Source organism: Myiozetetes cayanensis, unplaced genomic scaffold, assembly GCF_022539395.1.
Source record: "Myiozetetes cayanensis isolate MyiCay16 unplaced genomic scaffold, myiCay2020 scf14, whole genome shotgun sequence".
Taxonomy (NCBI): domain Eukaryota; kingdom Metazoa; phylum Chordata; class Aves; order Passeriformes; family Tyrannidae; genus Myiozetetes; species Myiozetetes cayanensis.
This window is the reverse complement of record NW_026087048.1, coordinates 18,470,951-18,490,478: the sequence shown is the minus strand read 5'-3', so window position 1 is coordinate 18,490,478 and position 19,528 is coordinate 18,470,951. Positions and strand designations below refer to the sequence as shown.

General features: G+C 50.8%; 1 protein-coding gene and 1 non-coding gene across 2 annotated transcripts; one reads left to right on the top strand and one right to left on the bottom strand.

The window, feature by feature from the left end:
- Positions 1-1,013: 1,013 nt before the first annotated feature.
- On the bottom strand, positions 1,014-18,342 carry RAB11A (RAB11A, member RAS oncogene family). Its single transcript, XM_050309814.1, has 5 exons — positions 18,222-18,342; positions 10,912-11,107; positions 9,881-10,074; positions 9,013-9,093; positions 1,014-2,665 (listed from the first exon to the last, which is right to left on the bottom strand). The coding sequence occupies exons 1-5, from the start codon at positions 18,259-18,261 to the stop codon at positions 2,526-2,528; spliced, it is 651 nt and encodes a 216-aa protein (XP_050165771.1). The 5' UTR covers positions 18,262-18,342; the 3' UTR covers positions 1,014-2,525.
- Positions 18,343-18,585: 243 nt separating this feature from the next.
- Positions 18,586-18,657, top strand: TRNAQ-CUG (transfer RNA glutamine (anticodon CUG)). The gene has a single exon. It is a non-coding gene; the product is annotated as a tRNA-Gln (tRNA).
- Positions 18,658-19,528: the final 871 nt, after the last annotated feature.

The window sequence follows — 19,528 nt, the reverse complement described above, 5'->3', positions numbered from 1 at the left end:
TCCAGATGAACCTGAAGGCCCAGGGTTAACCCAAAAGGTAAGTGGCTCTGTACACCCTTCTCCCCGTTCCTCAGCACTTTGTCCTCAGAGTGAGAGCCCAGGGATGCACAGTCCCAGCTGGACAAGCCCCTCCAACACCCACCAGAGCAATGTGGGGCCAGAGCCACCACCCCCTCACTGCCCTTCCCCCCTGCACCTCAGCGCCGTGCTCGGTGCCCGGGGCCGCTCGCAGTGCCCGGCCCTTCCCAGGGGGTGAAAATCCTGGAGGATCCAGCCCAGCACCGTCACCCAGCAGGAATGGCACACAGGACACGTGGAAGCTGCCTCAGCAGCTCCCAGGGAGCCCAGCCAGCCCATCAGGAGCACAGATGTGCAGCAGAAACCCCTCCAGGGGGAACGACTGCCAGGCAAGGCAGCACCGCCACTGCTGCAGCCTCTCAGCGTTTGTGCTTCTGGAAATCTTGTTAACTAAAGCCCAGTGTGTAATCTTCTTATTTGACAAGACACACTCAATAAGCTATTTAAGGCTGGAAATTCATCAGGTTCGAACTGATGGAGTGAGTAATTCCAGCTTAATAAAAATGTCTTTGAATCACAACAGTTCCATGTCCTTTCTGCTTAAGAGTCAGAACCTCAACTCCCATCAAACACAGGAGCCACTGATGCTCCTGAACAGCTTCACAACTGATAAAGCTGGGGCTTTCAAATATGTAAATGACAGGCAAAACTTTTGGCAAGAAAGCCCATTTTGCAGCCTTAAATGGAGTTCCCAGACCTTTCAGGGCCCAAAGTAGTGTCTGCTGCCATCAGTTGTCTCCCGTTAGCAGGGAAGAGAAAAGCTGCAGACCTGCTCTGAGGAGAGAGAGTTACATGACCCTTCCAGGTCCTTTTCCAGGGGCACTTCCACTTCAGTGTCTTCTCACTGCCTGCTCCAAGGAGCTCATCATCTTCCAGCAAGTAAAAACCTCCACGTCAAATCCCAGTCCTCCCAAAAAGCGCACCCGACACCACGCTGAGTCGTCCCCTGGAATTCTTTATTAGAATCATGGATGAATATATTTTAAATCAATCTAAAAAAATAACAAATCAAAGTACAGTACATGCATAAAATACAAAGTAATTTACAAACAGACCAAAGGAGCATCTCCAGAACTAATACCAGGAGGAGAAATGGAGTGAAAAACAAGAAGTGACCGACTACAGCAATGCCTTCCGTGTGCCTCACACGTCATGAGCACCGCGAGACAGAAGGGTTGGGATGGAACACAGCTGGGAGTGCCAACCGGATTTTGGATGTTCCACGTGGGTCATATCAGGGTTTGAGAAACATCCCCTACAATCCATGACTTCCCTGTAATTGCATAAATATCTGCAGGCATTTACACAACAAACAGTTCCTTTAAATCCTGTGGGAATGCAGTGCCCGTGGCCCCAGCAGCAGGGTTGGCATGTTTAGGAATAGCACAGAGCGATGTGCAGTGACAGAAGGCACAGTTCATGTATCCCTGAACAGGCGAATCCAGCTGAGGATCTGCACGGAGCGACAGCAGGAACACGGCCAGCAGGAAAACTACCCCCAGATGGTTTTGTTCAAGAGCAGACACCAAACCATCAGAGTAATTTAAAAATGCTGGCTCAAACGGAACTGAAAACTAAGGCCAGGTAGTTGAAGTTGTTGATTCATCAACTCAAGCATTCGAATATATTCATACAAGTGGCATGCACTGATAGGTGTGATATGTAACACGTGACAACCCCCTTCGAGTCTGTGTCCCATGAAAGAAAAAAAGGCATCCTCAAATCCTGATACCACCAGCTGAGCCTGAGGCAGCACAAAAACAGGCTGCAAGCTCCAGGGTTGGAGTGACCCTTCCCCAGGGACGCAGCTCCTTCTCCAGAGGCCCCAGCAGCTCTGCCTCACATCAACCTCCTCTGCAGCAGGTGCCAAACCACAGCACCTCAGTCACAGGTTGCCAGAACCTGCTGCTTGTTCTCGAGAAATTCTCTCCTCTCTCCCATAATACTCTACAAAGCTCCACTGGACAATCTGAAGAAGCAGCCAAAAACATTGAACTTACATTAAAATTGCACTTCAGAGCAGCGGGCGCTTGGCCAGGCTTGGGGTGCAGGATGCAACACCTTCAGACAAGGAAAGATTACCCTGCCCAGGGATATTTTCCTCGTTAACCTGACAGGAATTGCTCCGTGAGGAGCAGAGTAACATCTCCAAGTGCTCACTAAAGGTTTCTGTGCTCTGACTAACAGGCATCGTGTTGGGAAGGGATCACTTGAGTTCCAAACAATTTACCGACCCCAAACCGACGAGTCGGCCTTGGGGAAACACTGCAGCCACATCCAAGTGAGGGAGCGATAAACACTGAAATCAAAGTGTTCTGAGACATGGAGAAATTCAGGAGGAATAAGCAGTGACTAAACACAAGAATGGAACCACGAGAATTACAAATATATTTCAATCTTGGACCTGGGGAATATACACAGCCTTTTTAAGGAAAGAACGGGGCAATTTATATATTCTGACAGCACTGCATCTTTGGTTTGTTTTCCGTGGTCGGGGGGACGTGGATGGGAACCACGTTGTTGCTCGGAGACATGTCATTGTCACGCCTGTCCGACATCTGCTTCTGGGAGACGATGCGGTAGATCTCTGCAGGGGGAGACAGAGCTGATCACTGGGAGCACACCAGCAAAGTGCCAGGGGGGAGTCACACCTGGGGGGGACCAGGTGGGGCTCTGGAATTACAGCAGGAATGCAAAGAAGCTTTCGCTGCAGGTTCGACTGCGGCGCTTTCTCGATTCGGAAAATAAAATGTGGGTTTTTTTGTAAAAGAAATTACTTGAACAACTGTTCTGCTTCCCTTGAGATGAGAGTTATTAAATGGACAGAATTCACAAATTCCTTTGCTAGAAACCAGGAACTGTGTGAGCATCCTTTTCTTCTGAAGGTCCTTAGAACTGTGGATGGGAGTCACGGGTTTGCTCATGTATCCACAGATTAAAGGGAACCACTCCAGATTCCTCTCCCTGACAGGACTGCAGGGGCAATTTTCTTCTCTTTCAGCACACCCATGGAGTACAACCCCTTGTCTACCATCCACACAGTTTGAAATCTTCAGAAAAGGTCGATTCAGGCCCAAAGGGGGACACTCAGCCCCTTAAGCAGCACATAAATCCTTTACAGAATGTGCTGTGTAAGAAATGTGGGCTCCAAACAAAGAGACTGTGAACTCAAGAGAGCCTTCCTGTGTCACCTGTGCCTTCCCAGCACCTGCACTGAGAGCCCTGCCCAGTCCCTGGGGTTTGGCAGTGGCCAGTGATGCTGCACAGAAACTCAGAGCAGCTACAGCAGCCCTTAATTCAGCTGCAAGGAGAAAGAGTAGAGCATGTGTAGCACTTCACCCCCAGAAAGGAAATAAAGCACACCAGAAATAGAACGTGGGGAACTCACTTGCAAATTTGAGTTTGAAAACCACTGAAGTTTAAAAAAAAAAAAAAAAAAGCTTGCTAAAGGTCAGTTTTACAAAAAGCCTGGAAGTGTTTCAACCCTGGCATGACAACATCCCATCTTCTGCCTTCTCACAGAGAAAAAGTGTGCTGGCAACAAACACACCAGCAGTGCCAGCAGCAGGGCCCCAGAGCAGGGAGCTGTGCCCACAGCCCATTCCCATGTTCCATGCCCTGTCAGAAGGTTCCAGAGCAGGGAGCTGTGCCCACAGCCTGTTTCCATGTTCCATGCCCTGTCAGAAGGTCCCAGAGGAGCCCATGTTGCCACAGACAGGGTGTCTGCACCTCCCTCCTGCACAGCACAGCAGGAAGAGCCCAGCTCATGAGCAGCCCTGGCAAAACAAAGCAAAGGTCCCCGTTCTTTTGAGGGGTTTCCATCAGGGATTTGTCATCAGTGAGTAGCCTTTGTTGGGAATGTTGATGAGCTGCTGCTTAGTGCACATGCTGATGTCATTTCTGGAATCCTCACACAGCTGAGTGCCTGTGATGGCACTGAGGAGCTCAACAGGGTCCCTGACAAGCCAGGCTTGAAAGCTGTCCCCCTGAGGCAACAATTCTGCACTGATTTAAGCTGCCAGCACAGAGGCCCAGCGCTCCCAGGAAGAGCAGGAGCAGGGCTGGCACACATCCATGGCACTGGGGGCAAAAGGGACATCCCCCACTGACACTGTGCTGGATTTATGGGCTGCACAGGTGACATCTACCTCGGAAAGAACTGGGCCCCCAAACTGACACCTCAGACTCAGACAGGGACAAACTGCTCAGAACAGATTTCACACACTCATTCAGTGCAGAGCAAGTCACTGAGGCAACCAGAGGAGCTGCACAGGCAGGATTTTCTGATATCAACCTTCCTTGAGCTCACTCTTCTCTCCAACAAAGAGCCAATTCTCCAACAATTCTCAAGTTAAGTGACCCCCATGAAATCAGACCTTTAATGTCCCCTGCAGCCCGGTGTGGGAACGTACACATCAGGATCAGCTCGGCCCTGTGTGTGAGGTGGGAGGGGCACAGCTGGACGTGCTCACACTCCTCAGGACAAGCCTTGTGCTCCACTGCCCTGCCCCAGCCCAGGGCTGACAGCCAGTTCACCTCCAGGAGCAGAACAATGGCCTTTCTGAATCAACAGGAAAAGCCTCTCGCCACCTCTGTTACTGGGAACTCTCCAGGAGCACCTCCAGCAGCAGCAATTCTCAGTTTCCCAGAGAACTTCCCGAACAAGTCCATACAAGGAGCTGTCACACACTTCCTGCACCCTGGAAGCCACACAGGGACACTGCAACCCCCTCATCTGACAGCAAAGATCTTCAGCAAACAGCCCCAAAGCCCTAAAAACAATCTTAACAGCACCAATTCCATTACTGACAAAGGCTCTATCCCTTCTGACTCTGGGAGCATCTTCCCACAGTTCCCACTTCCAGCAGCCCTGCCAGTGAATCCCCTTCCAGCACTCCGAGTTTGTTGCTCCCTGCTGCCTCTCCCTCCTCTGCAGTGCAAACTGGGTGCAGCCCCAGCCCAGACCCCAAACCCTGCCTTTCCCTGGGGGGCTGCACTGTCACCACACGGTGAGGAGGGGGCACAGCCCAAAGCTGCTCTCACCAGGGCACAATGCCCAGCAGCAAAGCCCCCACTGGGACTGCGTGCCGGGCTAATGAAGATAGGAGGATTTTAATGAAGACACAGCACCCTGGGCTCTGCTCAGTGAGTGAATGAGACCTTATTAAGGACACATTCAGCAGAATGCACCACTGCATAATGGGGGAGTGGGAGAGACAGGCCTGGCACTGTGAGGGCTGGGGAAAAGGGACTGCCCAGGCCAGTCCTCAGCTGCTCAGCCTGCACTGGGGGGGGGGTTTCGTTCATTTTCAGGTGTACAGAGGAAACAAAAGAGGAAACCCCTCGATTTTTTGATGTAAATTCTCTGATGTTGTTTCCTTGGTGATGGGATTCCTCAGAGATGAAAGCACAGCAGAATGCAGGGGGGGAACAGAGACAGCCCAGAGCCAGGCAGGCTCCAGTTTACTTTCAGGATGCTTTATCCTGCTGTGAATGCTCAGGGTGGCTGGGATCACAATACCAGTCTCTCCTATTTGCCAGATGATACAAAGCAGCTTTGTGTGCACAACAATCAGCCCTTGCAGGCTACACATCTTGGAACAGAAGAATCTGGATAGGGACCATTACTCTCAGCCACTGACAGGAAAGGTCCCCAAAACCTCATCTGGAATCCACAGCAGGACAGGAAGCCCACTAAATGTACAATATAAGCCCTCTACAAGTTCCCTCTAATACTGGGAGAGGGAAGAAGAGCTTTTACCCCTTCTTCCACCTGTAGCAACAGATCACATACTCACTTAGGCTGTGCTAACTACAAAATGAGTTCATATTTCCCATGGCCAAAGCCATTCAAAGTGGCTTAATCTGAAAATCCAGGTGTGGATAAGCTACACCTCCAGGGGAAGAACTCTCCCAAGTTTCCCACACTGCCCCAACCACAAGAGCTGCAGGAGGGCTGGAAAGAAAGGGGGGGTTGCTGCAGACCTTGGCCACCACAACCTGTTGAGGAGAGATCTTGGGAGCTGGGGGAAAGGCTCTGGAGCAGCCTGGGGTGTCTGTGGAGCAGCTCCCAGCACTGCAAATCCCAGCAGCACGTCCTGCCCCTCCTGTCAGCCCCCGGCACTGCCCCTCGGCTTTGCCAACTTCCTTCCCCAGAGGACAGCGGGAATTCCACCCCCAGGCACAGTGCTGGGAGGCTGCCCTGCCAACACACACCACCCACGATCCTGCAGGGTGGCTCCAAAACCCACATTCCTCAGCTGACTGCTCCCCCCTTTCCTCGGAGCAAGCCATTAACAGCGAAAAGCAGCTGTGAAGTGTTATCGAGGAGCTCACTGGCAGGACAGTCACAGCCCAGATGGAGCCGACCTGCTGCTGAGGCACCACTTACTTCATCCTTATCTCCCTGGAACAGCAGCTCCTGTCTGGAGAGAGCCACATGCCCACTAATCACAAGTGTTTCTGCCAGCACAGCTGAACTGACCCCTCCTGAACAGGGGTCCTGTCCACAGGCCCAAGAGCTCTTTGCCCTGAACACTCTCACAGCAACGTGCAGGGCACTCTGACAGCCATGGAAAAGCAACAACAGCCTTGGCAATCTGTCAGAGTCCTCTGAGGGCAAGTTTTAATCATTGCTTACCCATTACAGACCACTCTGCTTATAGAAATATTAAACCATGGGGAAAAAAAAAATCAAATCAAACCTTCCCCAATTAGAATCCAAACTAACCTCTGGAATAAAAGGTACTGCTGGAAGCATGTGAGGAGAGATAAAGCCCAGCCCAGGCTGTGCCCTAGAGGTGAACTGCTCCCCATGGCAACAGCAGTGCATCCTCTGAGCATCACAGGGCTTTGAGGGAAGCAGCAGCAGCCCAGGGCACCAGGGAACCTTCCACCTCCTCAGAGAACATAATGGCCCAACAGCAGATGGGCACAGCCAGGTGACCAGTTAATACTGGCTGTGACAGCCTTGGGAGGGAACAAACACTGCCTGATATACTTAATGCTGTTTTATTAGCGCCACTGCATGAAAGTTAATTAACTAACCTGCACCTGAGAGCCCCCAGTCCCCTCTGCAAACAGGAGAGGCAGCAAGGCTGTTAGTTCTGCACGACACACAGCCAGAACCTGACCTCAAAGCCCGGGGGCTCCTGAGAGCAGGGACACCAAGGACACAGGCACGAAGGAAGAAGCCTCAGGTTTTGGCAGTTCTAAGTGAGCAACGTCCTTCTCCTGGAAAATCCACGTGCATTGGTGACAGGGCTGCCTTTGGGTAGGTGCAGGAAACGGGAGATGCAGCAGGCATCCCAACAGCACTGCACTCAGCCACTCCTTGCTCACCCACCCTCTGATGGCACTGGCAGTTACTCACGGAGGGAGTCACTGTAGAAGCTCACACAGCTTCTCTCTTTGTCTTTTTCAATTTGTGCAACGCTGAATAACAACCAAATGACTACCCTGAAGTTAAAAGGGAACCACGTGGCTTAACTGAGGAGGAAAAAAAAAAAGTTCTTTATTCATCTACACTTTTGGCTGGTGTCTGCACAGGAGCACTTAGGAACCCACTGTAAAAACACAACAGAATCAGAACTGCTGGAGGCCTCTCACAACCAAGGATAAGACAAAAAACAGATGGACACAGGCAGCTAATACCCCAGCAGCCTAACACCTCTCTCCAGTGCTAGGCTGTCCAAAAAGCATTTCAAACAACTGAAGAAACACTGCAGACTTTATATTTTTAGTGCAGTAAATAACTTTCTAGCTCTATCCTCACCTGTATTTTCCAGTATTGCTACCAAGTCCTTCTCGGTGTGGTTTTAAAAGAATGTCTAAATTAGCTGGCAAAGAGGAAAGCAAATTCAAACCTAGCAAGGTGCCAACGTCACAGCAACAGGACCTGATTAACAGACACGCAGTTATAGGTCAGCAGTGGGGCCACTGTTCACACCAAGCAGATCATGTATCCTGGCACATGCTACATTGGGAAAGAGGGAGTTTAAATTTGCAACTGGAAAACGTGTTGGAGGCACTCAGAGAAAACAGGGAGACTGCCTGGCACACCTAGAACAGAGTCACAACCAGAGGAGCGTCTCAGATGTTTGAAAACTCAGACTAGAGATTCAGAGGGGCGTTTGCCAAAGGTGGGAACAATGAAAGCTCCAAACCCACACAGGCCACTGTGTCCCACTGTGCCCTGGCTACAGCTGGCAGGGGGCAGCACAAAAGTCCCGTGACAGTCAGTGATTTCCACACCAATTTGTGAATTCCTACCCCAGCCTTTATAAGCCAAGGTTAAATTAAGGTCCCCCACACTGTTGTAGCTGAGTGCCTCAGAGTCTTAACAAGTTCTGCCTGTCTAAACAAGGCTTGAAACAAAAAGGAAGTACTTTCTCCACAGAGCATAAAAAATGCAGCACTCACTGCTGTCCCATGTTCCACGGGCCAGAAGTCCAGGCAGGACTACGAAATGCAGTGACAGCAACTACCCTGCAGCTCAGGAGTCGCTGTGTCTCCAAGGAGGGATCTCTGCTCTTTCATCCCTTCTCCCCTGGCAAGTGCTACGGGCACCATTAAAGATGGAGCCAAGCTAAACTCACCTCTCCTTTGCTAAACAATGGCTGTTCTAACCTGATGGTTGCATGAGACAATTCCCTCCTGTGGGCACTCCCTGTAATGGGAGATGGAAGCTGAAACACAAACCAGGCTGACCAGAAACCTGAGGCAGATCAAAGGGAACGAGGATTCATTGCCGAGTTCAAGGCTGGCCCTTCGACTGCAACACTTTGAAACTGGACTCCAAATCTTAGGGCTAATGAAGAATGATTGAATAGCAAAATTTTAAACACTTTATAGGCAAAGAAAGGCACATTTGCATCATTATCTGAGCAGCCTTCTGCCCTTTCCCCTTGAAACACAAAGCAGTGGATGACTCACCTGTCAGAATAGTCTGGAAAGCTGCTTCCACATTTGTAGAGTCTAAAGCAGACGTCTCGATAAATGACAAACCATTCTTCTCTGTGTGGACAGAAATACTATAATTAGAGAGGCACATCATACATTTGCTTCCCATCTGGAGAAGATTCTGAGCCAAACAATATTTGTAGTGTTCCTGATGAGACACACAGGTATCAAGAGACAGCATAACCAAGTTGTGGGGTTTTCCCCTTCAGGTGATCTGGAAGTGACCCCACCCAACACCCAACAATAGTTTCTCCACCTCCCACCTAGTGTGTCACAGCAGCTTATTTAACAGGGAGGGGAATGACACTCCTCCAGCTGCAGGCAGGAATCCTCACTGGCCAGAAACTCTGCCACTGCAGCTACAGCAAGCCTTAGTATGAGAAATCCTGGATGAAAGAAACCGGGCCAAAACCAAGGCAAGATTTACAGAAACCAGAATTACTGTGCACAGACCTTAACTGTGCACCAAGAGTCACAAAGCCAGTTGAGTGACAGTCTGTTCAGCCACGGTTCCCGTGTGGGGCTGCAGATCAAGCTGGGGCACTGAAGGCACAGGAGCAAAGCTGCCACCACACAAGAAACTCAAACCTGCAGCCACAGGCACGGTTTCTGTGGGAGAAGCAGGGCACAGGCAAGAGAATTACTCTGGTTTAAAATCACCAAGTGCCTCTGGCTGATTCTTGAATGGGCACGCACGTTCTACAAGGTCTGAATTAGCCGTGTGACACCGAGGGACACGACCAGCAGCAGCTTCTTCCCTCCTCCCAGCACACTGACACGTCCCAGGGCGGGCGGGCAGATCCCCAGCCAGCATCAGGGAAGTGACTCTGAGTTCACCCACCCGCGAAGGCTCTGGCCTCGTCGGTGGGGACGGCCCTGAGGTGGCGCAGGTCGCTCTTGTTGCCCACGAGCATGATGACGATGTTGCTGTCGGCGTGGTCCCGCAGCTCCTTCAGCCACCGCTCCACGTTCTCGTAGGTGAGGTGCTTGGCGATGTCGTACACCAGCAGGGCCCCCACGGCCCCGCGGTAGTACCTGAGTGTGGGAGAGCAACGGCAGCGGGATCAGAAGGGACAGGCTGCTGGGAAGTGGCTGTCACTGAGCTGCACAAAAACACCCAGGGAAGCACAGCAGCCTGACGGGGTTACCCCACGGGACAGCTGAGAGTCTCAAAGCCCACGTCTGTGGGGAGAACCCTGCATCCCAAAAACGAAACTCTGGAGTCAGTCACCTTCCAGCCCTGATCCACCCTGAGAAGTCTCCCCCACCCATGGCCGTGGGTGCAGGACGGGCACGGCCCAGAGCGATAAAGAGACCGAATGACTCACTGGATCATAAAAATGTCAGTGTGATCTACTCCCTTCACAAAAGGCCACTTTGGGGCCCGAGAGGCACAGTAATGCATTCAAAAAGAAACAGGCTGTGTTCTCCCACCCCACAACTACTGAAATCCAGCTTTTGCTACGCTGGTTTTTTCCAACTAAACAAGCACACACAAAGTGAGCAGTTTTTCCTGGCTGCTACAAGAGGGTTTCTGCTCTTAGGTTACCACTGATAAAACCTCCAGGAACACTGATATTACTTTATCACTCGCTTGCATTGAAATGAGCCTCTCAAAGCTCTGGCAATTCTAGGCTTGAAATGCCCCCAATTACGTGTCACGAGAGCACAGAGCGGTAAATCAGTCTGTGCAGGGACACACTAGATCAGGTTCCTGGGCTGAGTAATGGTTAACCTTCCTCCCACCTCAGGCTGTGGATATCACCTGATAAAACACCAACAACCCCTGTTTGCAGCTCCTGAGGAATCAGAAGGGCCCAAAATTCCCCTCCTCAGCAGAAGCTTCTCCCCAGCCAGCCAGGGATCACTTACGCTGAGGTTATGGCCCGGTACCGCTCCTGCCCTGCAGTGTCCCAGATCTGAGCCTTTATTGTCTTCCCATCCACCTGAATGCTCCTCGTTGCAAACTCCACTCCAATGGTGCTCTTGCTTTCCAAGTTGAACTCATTGCGAGTGAATCGAGACAGGAGGTTGCTCTTGCCTACGCCGGAGTCGCCGATGAGGACAACTGCAAGACAAGAGCGGCATAAGGATCACATCCCAGATCTGGACGATGCATTGACAAGCACCTGCAATAAACAATTATTTTTGGGGATGAAGCGTGAAGGAAAAGACTGGCGACACCACCACGCTTGCCATGGATCGTATTCCTGGAAAACCAGAGCTGCCACATTCACCAGCATTTTGAACACACAACAGACTGGACTTTTACTGGTTACATTTGCCCAGCATGGATGGAAGAACATTCCTCTTCCAGGAAGGATATAGGAGGCTATCACTGCAAAAGCTGGGGACTGGTTAGATTTCACATCCTTGTAACAACATTAGAGCTATAAAACAAAACAAAATCCCCACAACCACGCAACTGAAATCTGCTTTGCTGAAGAAGTTCAGAACACAGGGCAAACAGCAGACTCTGCTTTACCACAGAAAAATCTGTGAGTGAAAAAAAGAACCAAATCAAAGAAACCCCAAGGCCACCATCACCCTGAGAGACAGTTGGAAATGTTTGCTGAACCACAGCTCTCTGCCCTTCTGCAGCCCCTCTCTGCTGCTGTGGCTCCTGGACACATCAGGCCAGAGCCTGGAACTGCTCTAAAACACTGCTGGGGGATTGCTGGGATTCAGGATTGCAACCACCATCCACACCCTTCCCTGGCTCAGCCTGACTCATCCCAGCACCAGTGCCAAGCAAAGTTAATTGGAGGGAATCAGCTAAGCATGGCAAGAGAGTGGCAGAAGGTTTGAAGTCCAGTTCCTTCAGGGAGAACAGTCAGGAGGATTCGCTGCAATAACCTGTAATGCTGGTTGAAAGGTGCAAGGTTAAATGTAACTTTAAACTCAGTCCCAAGATGCAGAGCATTGGATGAAACGTTCACAACCTGAGTCACACCAGCAGGAGCCTCTCGGGATGATCTTCTGCCCTTAAACAAAGATAAGGCACCAAACCAGGGGTGAAGGGAAGGGAAGAAAAAGAGGATAAAGTCCCTGAGAGGAAAGGCTGATAATTAAGTTCAGCAGTGAATCAATACCAGCCCAAGCAAAAAAAGTGCACGTTCAGGTGACACAAAAAATGTTGTGGCTTTGCTTGTTTAGGAAAAAAACAAATACTGGGTTAGTAACACACATCATTAACAGCTGAGACACCACAACACAGTGTTAAAGATTCTGTGTGGTGCAACAGAGCAATGAGTGCACCAAACACATTCAATCACATGAGAAACCCCCCCGTGGAGCTCAGTCTAGCAGTGCAAACACTCCCATCTGCTGCTGCAGCCCTGGGCACACCAGCTCCTGCTTAAATAATGCAGAGCAATTCTGGCAAATGGGACTTTGCTCTGACTGGAAGGGCAGAGCAGCACCTTTTAAACTCCCTCCCATAAATGAAAATTGCAGCAAACACTGGCTTCCAAAGGCCTTGTGCGGAATACTTCATCAAAATAAACATCTTCCCAGCTTCCCCTGCCAGCTGACTCAGCACACAGCCAGCCAAGCCCTGAACTCGCATAAAGCAGAGTGGCTCTGTTAACCACTTCTGTTTAGGAAGATCAGAAGTGCAGGTAGGTGGCAAACCCGTCCTGAATGCAAACAGGAGTCAGCTTTCCTGTGGCTGCCCCGGCACTGCTGAGCAGCTCTGCTGGCACCGGAGATGCCAAATCGTGATAAACCTGGGGCAGGGGACAGGGCACGGATTGCATCACCACCCCTGGCAAACAGCCGTGGTCTTTCCTCCTCCACTGGCCAGTAAGTTCTCCAACACACTATTTTGGCAGGTTTGGGCCATGGTTTTCGATGACATCATGTTTGGTTTGTAATCACTGGGACGTGTTACACACAAATGTTGTGAGCTCCCTTCACACACCTCAGTCCTGCAACACTTGGCACCAGCTCTGGCAGCAGCCAGAGACTTCTCTGAGCAAGGACAACAATCCACATCCAGCATTTCCTTCTCCCAGTAGGATGCATCATATACCTGTTAAGTCTCCCCTCGAACATATTTGTTATTGTTCAGTGCAAACCCCACCTTCAAGTCACTTGGTAGATGGTAGATCCCTCTGATTCCTCTGCCAGGCTTTTTTCCCTACCTCCTCTGAATCCCACGCTGCTTATGCTCTGAATGGTTTCCAGCACCAGATTAATGTGTCCCAATTAAAAGGGGAAAATAATACTTTCCTCCTTGAAGTCAGCTATTTCCTCTGCTTAATTGGGCCACTGCAGCTCCTCTTGACTACGGGCACAAGAACAGCTTGGAATGTCAGCAGGCGCCTCAGACTCCTCACACTTTCTGCATTTCTGCCAGTCTGGGCAAGTATCACTCTTTAAATACAATTATGAAGTGAAACAGCTTTAACAGCCACTCAGATTGTGTTATTCATTGCAGTTTTGCTTTCCTTATCAAACCACTTCATTTTGATATTTTTCAGCACCCAGTGCTCCCAGGTATTACATTCCTAGCATAGAAATGCAGTAGGAATGACCCTGGATGAGTCCCATTCCAACTATCCCAGGCAAACAGTTTTTCTGGGAGGGAAATGACGTTATCTAGGACATGATAAAGCTAATTGCTCCTGCACACACCCTTTTATTGGGCTTTTCTTGCAGACACTCCTAATGGTTAGAAATTGCCTTCTAATTTTCAGGAGGAATTAGTGGTGTCCATGTGCCAGCATCATCCATTAGCTTATGAGAGTCCCCTCCCAGTGGTGTTTTCACTGGGGTATTTACAGAAAGCAACCACATCTTCTCTGGGCTTTGCTGCATTTGCTAAACAAGCCAACTTGTCCAACAGTTCCACACAAACACATTGTCCACTTCCCCAAACACCTTCCCTACAAGTTTTTCCACTTCTTTCCCACCCAGTGAGAACTGCACAAAGGGATTTTAATACTTCCATCTCTACTAGGCACACCTGGAGCTGGAATTATTTTTCCTGACCATTTCACCTCGATGGCTCAGTCTGCCCCGTGGTCAGACCTAATAGTTCAGCTCTAAGCAGGCAAACTTTTACTTTGCCAAAACTCCTGTGAGTCCCCAGGCCTTAAAACCTCACATCCCGAATCCCAGCTCATCTGGAGGTCTGCACTCATCATCAGCACACACTCTGACTGTCCCTGGCCCACCCAACTTGCCTCATCAGCAAATTCCTTCGCTACATCAGCACTGGGAGGAGGAAGGTCTGGAGGAAACGTTTTAGCAAGTTCAGCCACAGGATCCAGTCCTGAAATCCATCACTAACCTGCTTTGGACCAGCACTTCCCTCACAGGAGCAGCACCTCAGGAAGCTGCACGGCCAAGGAAGATGGTATTGGCACATCTGAAAGCCATGGACGTGATCTCCCAGCCCAAGTGACTGGTTTAGTGATGGGACAGCTCAATACTTGCAACCGTGTGCTTAAAATCGATGTATTTGACTGGGTAGCAGTTGCTACCCCAAAGGTTAAGGACAAACATGCAAGCATTTGTTGGAGAGAAAAAAAAAATGGAAAAAAAAAAGATTATGAAGTCTGCATTACTGTAAAAATTTCACTCTGTAATTCCAGTTTTATTTCTGTAGAAGACCAAAATAAGAATTCAATTTCCTAAGCTGCATGAGAAGCAATTTAGAGAACTGTGTCGAGGAAGGATTATTAATTTTTCACCAACATTCCAGCTCACTCACCCAATTTTTATTTCTGTTAAACCTTTTACTTAAAAATTTGCAGGAAATACTTTAATTATCTCATGAAATATGCTACTGACAAAGTAATCAGGTTGAAAATAAAGTCCAGCAGCACTGGCTTGTGCTGTCTATGCTAACAGTTATTACACAAGTCACACAGTACACAATATGAGACATGTCCACCAGCACTAGGGAATTACAGTGTCTAAACCCACTTGTCTCTGCAGTGAGCTGTGCTATAAAGAGACACATCAATAAAAACCTTGGACATGCCTTCATGATCCCAGAAGAACCTGCTGATGAACCTGGTCCTGCCCACTTCAGCTGGAGTTTAAAGGAAACGTGGATAAGATGATTTGGTTCTACACCCTGCAGGCAGCTGGGGATGAACCCAACATGGTCCTGACTTGTGTTAATCTCCCTCCTCAGCTGTGCCCTCGTTCTATTCACCCCTTTTCTACCCCAGAGAGAACTGGCCTCTCAAAGGCCCTTTGGGGTAGGGGTTGTTTGAGACTTTTGCAGGTGAAGGTTCCTGTGATAACTACTCATTACTGCAAGCACATTGATCAAAAGGATAAAAAAGTTCCTGTATTTAAGCCAGACTTAAGTAATAAAGCAATATCCTTATGTTACCATTCTATTTTCCTCCTGTTAAAATTAGAGCAAGATTTCTACAAACTGCACTTCACAGGCCTTGTGTTTCCTCAAGGGCAGCGCTGGGAACAGCAGGCACTGCTCTCAGCCAAAGCCCAAAAACATGGAAGAACACAAAGACATGCAGCTGGACAAGAAGAATTTAACAGCAATTGTCTTTTTCAAGTCAGGCTGAAGCTTTACTGTGTGCTGAAGTGTTGCAACAGAGTCGGGAGAAGGGTATTTTGTAACGTGTTCATAAACCCAGAAGAACTGTCCTACTGGATTAATTGTCCTGACAGACCAAAGGACCCACACCCACAGTCTGGCCATCAAGGACTGATGTCCAAGAAACATTCTGTGTAACAGGACAGTCTAATCTCTGTCCCAGCCAGCCCTTCCTCTTCAAACAAGCAATACCTTCAGGCTTGCCATCACACCGAAATGCCCCAACCAACACTGTTCTTCCTCTGTAGGTCTGTGCAGGTTTTCAGTTTAATTTACAGTATTTATGGCAATGCACCCCTCCACAATTTGCATATACATCTGTGGGGCTTTGTCCTTCTGCTTTCACCTGCTGCCCAGTAATAGAAGCATTACAGGTATCTAGAGAAGTTATGACAAACAGGAGACACTTTCCCTACATGCCCTTATCACTCACTCTTTTGATTTTGATCAAGTTGTGCATCACTTCAGTATAAGGGCTGTGAATCCATTAGGTCTCTCTTCTGATTATTTCGATGCCTTTCTCCACCTTTTTAATTCTACAATACCCCTTTCAAAATGGCAATGCTTGTCCTATCTGCATTTCCCCTCCATTCCCAAGATGCTCACGTCTCAAATTCAAACGCTGACCTAACCTACGTTCCCCCTGAGTTCCCATTTCCTTTTGCAAGAGTGTTTACCTACCCCTTGCCTCTTTGACCAGTGCCTGGTAAGGAGACATTCCGTTCACAGACCTACTTGCAATAATTTTGAGATCGTTCCAGAGTGGTGACAGCTTGTTTAGAACCACCATCACCTCTGGGAAGTTACAGAAGTTTCCAGGATTTGTGTTACTCTGCATTTTTGTGTTATTTCAGCTGCCACATTAATCCCAGTTATGTGACATTGCATCAACTTCCTGAGGTCCACTTTAGCTCTGCAAAACCCAAATGGCTCATCCTCACAACAGCATTTCCACAGCAGCCCCTGCTCTCCCAACAGCTTCTGTGAACCAGGCTAAACAGAAAAAGCTTTAGGAGAGGCAATCAAATAAACCAGCTCTGAACTTCTCCCTGTGACTGGATCCAAGGAGGTTTAATAAAAGATAGGAGCTCTCCCAAAAAACTCGCCGATATTCTCAGGCTTTCACAGCTAAAACATTAATTACAAGCCCACTGACAGAAGTGCAGGAACAAGTAAGACCAACTCAAAGGTTGTTATAACCTCAACACAAGTTCCTGCAGTAAGGCTGCTGGATGTGATTAAACCAGTGCTCAGCAAGGCCCTTGCCAGTGCTGCAAGCTGAGAAAAAAGGCCCTTCTGGAACTTCCTGATTTGATTTTAATACAGTACAGATAGCTGATCTGTAGCTAGAAATAATAGCACTTTCCATATGCAATTGGATAAAACAGGTAACAAACAAATAAAAACCAACAAAACCAACCCCAAAACAATTACTCAAAGTTATGACAGAAGCTTAACGGTAGAAGGAAAAAAAACCCTGATGTTTTCCTTTACCTTCATGATGATAAGCACAGAGTCTCTCACCATCACAACAAGCAACGCTCTAAACCCTAAATTCAAATTTGCAACACCACACCACATCAAACAAGTTTACAGGACTTTGCTTGCTTTTACAGGAGGGCTTAAAAAAAACTGGACAGTGAACTTCCAAAACGTCAGCACTTCTGTACACGTTTCACAGCGTGCTGTATGAACCTGGACAGCAGGGGTGGCGTTTTACCCTGCAGGGAGTGGAAATTGGGCGTTTAACTACAATCTGCAACATTTTAACCCAACTTGCTGCTGTACGGCAGAGTGGAGAGACATCAGCCCCGGAAAACAAGGAATTCCTGCCCTTCTCTGCTGGGAGCCAGGACAGGGTGGGAGATCCAGGCCAGGTTGGAGCAACCCGGGATAGCGGAAGGTGTCCCTGCCCATGGCAGGGGTGGTGGAACGCGATGGGATGGATCACCCAAACCATTCCAGGATTCTATGGTTCCACAATCACTGGGCGTGGAACAGCAGGTACATTCACCCCTCGCCAAGGGCTCAGAACGCAGAAGGCAGCAGATCTCCCTCTTTATTAAATTAGTGCATCATTACCGAGCCTGAGCGTATCCCACCCTCTCCGCAGCCCCGTTCAACAGCCGGAGAGGGGCCTTATCAACCTTGAGGAGTCCTTATCGCCCCCGGGCATCCTCCCCGGCGATCTGTGCTCGCCAGCCCGCCGCCAGCCCTGCCCAGCCCTGCCCGGGCACCGACACAGCCCCGCTGCCCGGCCCTGCCCGGGTACCGACACAGCCCCGCTGCCCAGCCCTGCCCGGGCACCGACACAGCCCCCTACCCAGCCCAGCCCTGCCCGGGCACCGACACAGCCCCGCTGCCCAGACCCTGCCCGGGCACCGACACAGCCCCGCTGCCCAGCCCTGCCCTGCCCGGGTACCGACACAGCCCCCTGCCCAGCTCCGCCCGGGTACCGACACAGCCCCCTGCCCAGCCCTGCCGTGCCCGGGTACCGACACAGCCCCCTGCCCAGCTCCGCCCGCACGGGGCACTGCGGGCCGCGGGGGAAGCCCCGAGCGGCGCTGCCCTCGCGCAGAGGGCCCCGCGGGGGCCGCCTCACCTTTGAACAGATAGTCGTACTCGTCGTCGCGGGTGCCCATGGCGGGTGGCGGGGCGGCGGAGCGGGAGCGGAGCGGGAGCGGGGCCGGGGCCGGTCCGTCCCTGCAGCCGCCGCGGCGCTTCCGCCCTGCGCGCTCCGCCCGCCCGCCCGCGGCCGCTTCCGGGGCAGCGGCGCCGCCGCCCGACCGCGCCCGGGGCGGGACCGGGGCCGCGCCAGCACCGCCTTACACAGAGCGGGGGTCCCGCCCGGCCCGCAGCCCCCCGGCACCCGCACGGCCCCGCACCCGCGGAGGCGGTGCGGGAGTGCGGGGATGCGCTGCGGAGCGAAGGCACTAGGGGCGGCCGGGAGGGACCGGTGACAGAGCGGTTCCATGGTGTAATGGTTAGCACTCTGGACTCTGAATCCAGCGATCCGAGTTCAAATCTCGGTGGAACCTGGTACTTTTTCTACCCGCTCGTCGTTTCTTTTCTTTTCGACCTCACGTGCCCAAACGATGCACGGACACCCTCCGGGCTCGCCAGGTTCCTGTTCACAAACCGTGGATGGCCACATGCCGAGTTCCCCGGGCTCCTGTGCTCAAATGATGCCCGGCCACACTCCAAGCTCCCGAGACTCAGTTCCCAAATTGATACACGGACACACTCTGAGCTTCACAGGCTCCTGTGCTCAAACAATGTCCACACACACTCTGAGCTCCTTTAGACCCCTTCATACACAGGTGTAACAACCACACCTCGCATCACTTCTTGCCCGGTGCCCACCAGCCCATGCCTGGGCACAGTGTGGGTGCCCTCATCCCGCCTCCATGGACAGGCGATGACTTCACCCCAAAGCCATCCACAGCCACAGGGCAGCTTGGTGTGGGTTGGCAGGAGGACCCCAAGTCTCACAGATCCTTCCCATGAACTGGTCTGAGAGGGGCATGTGAAAGCAACGGAGCTCGTGGTGGAGGTGCCAGAGCTCTTTCAGCTCATGAGGTGTAAAGTGGCTGCAGTCACAGGCCCCTTCCCCACTGCCTACCCTGCCCTGGTCACCCTTGCGTGCCCCTGTGCCATGGGAGACACCAGCTTTGTCATCAGCTTCCCTTGGCACGGGCTTGAGACCTAAAAAGCAGAGGATAAAAATAGCGCTCGCATCCAGATGATTAAACCAAATCCCTGTAAAATGCTCTTTTCCCACCAGGCTGCCGTCAGCAGCAGCATGTTTGCCATGGCTGCACTCAGTGGCTGTGTCATCATCCCTGTGCGTGCAAAGTAACCCCCGGGCACGGGCAGCAGTGCTGAGCAGCAGTTACCGTCTGCTGGAAG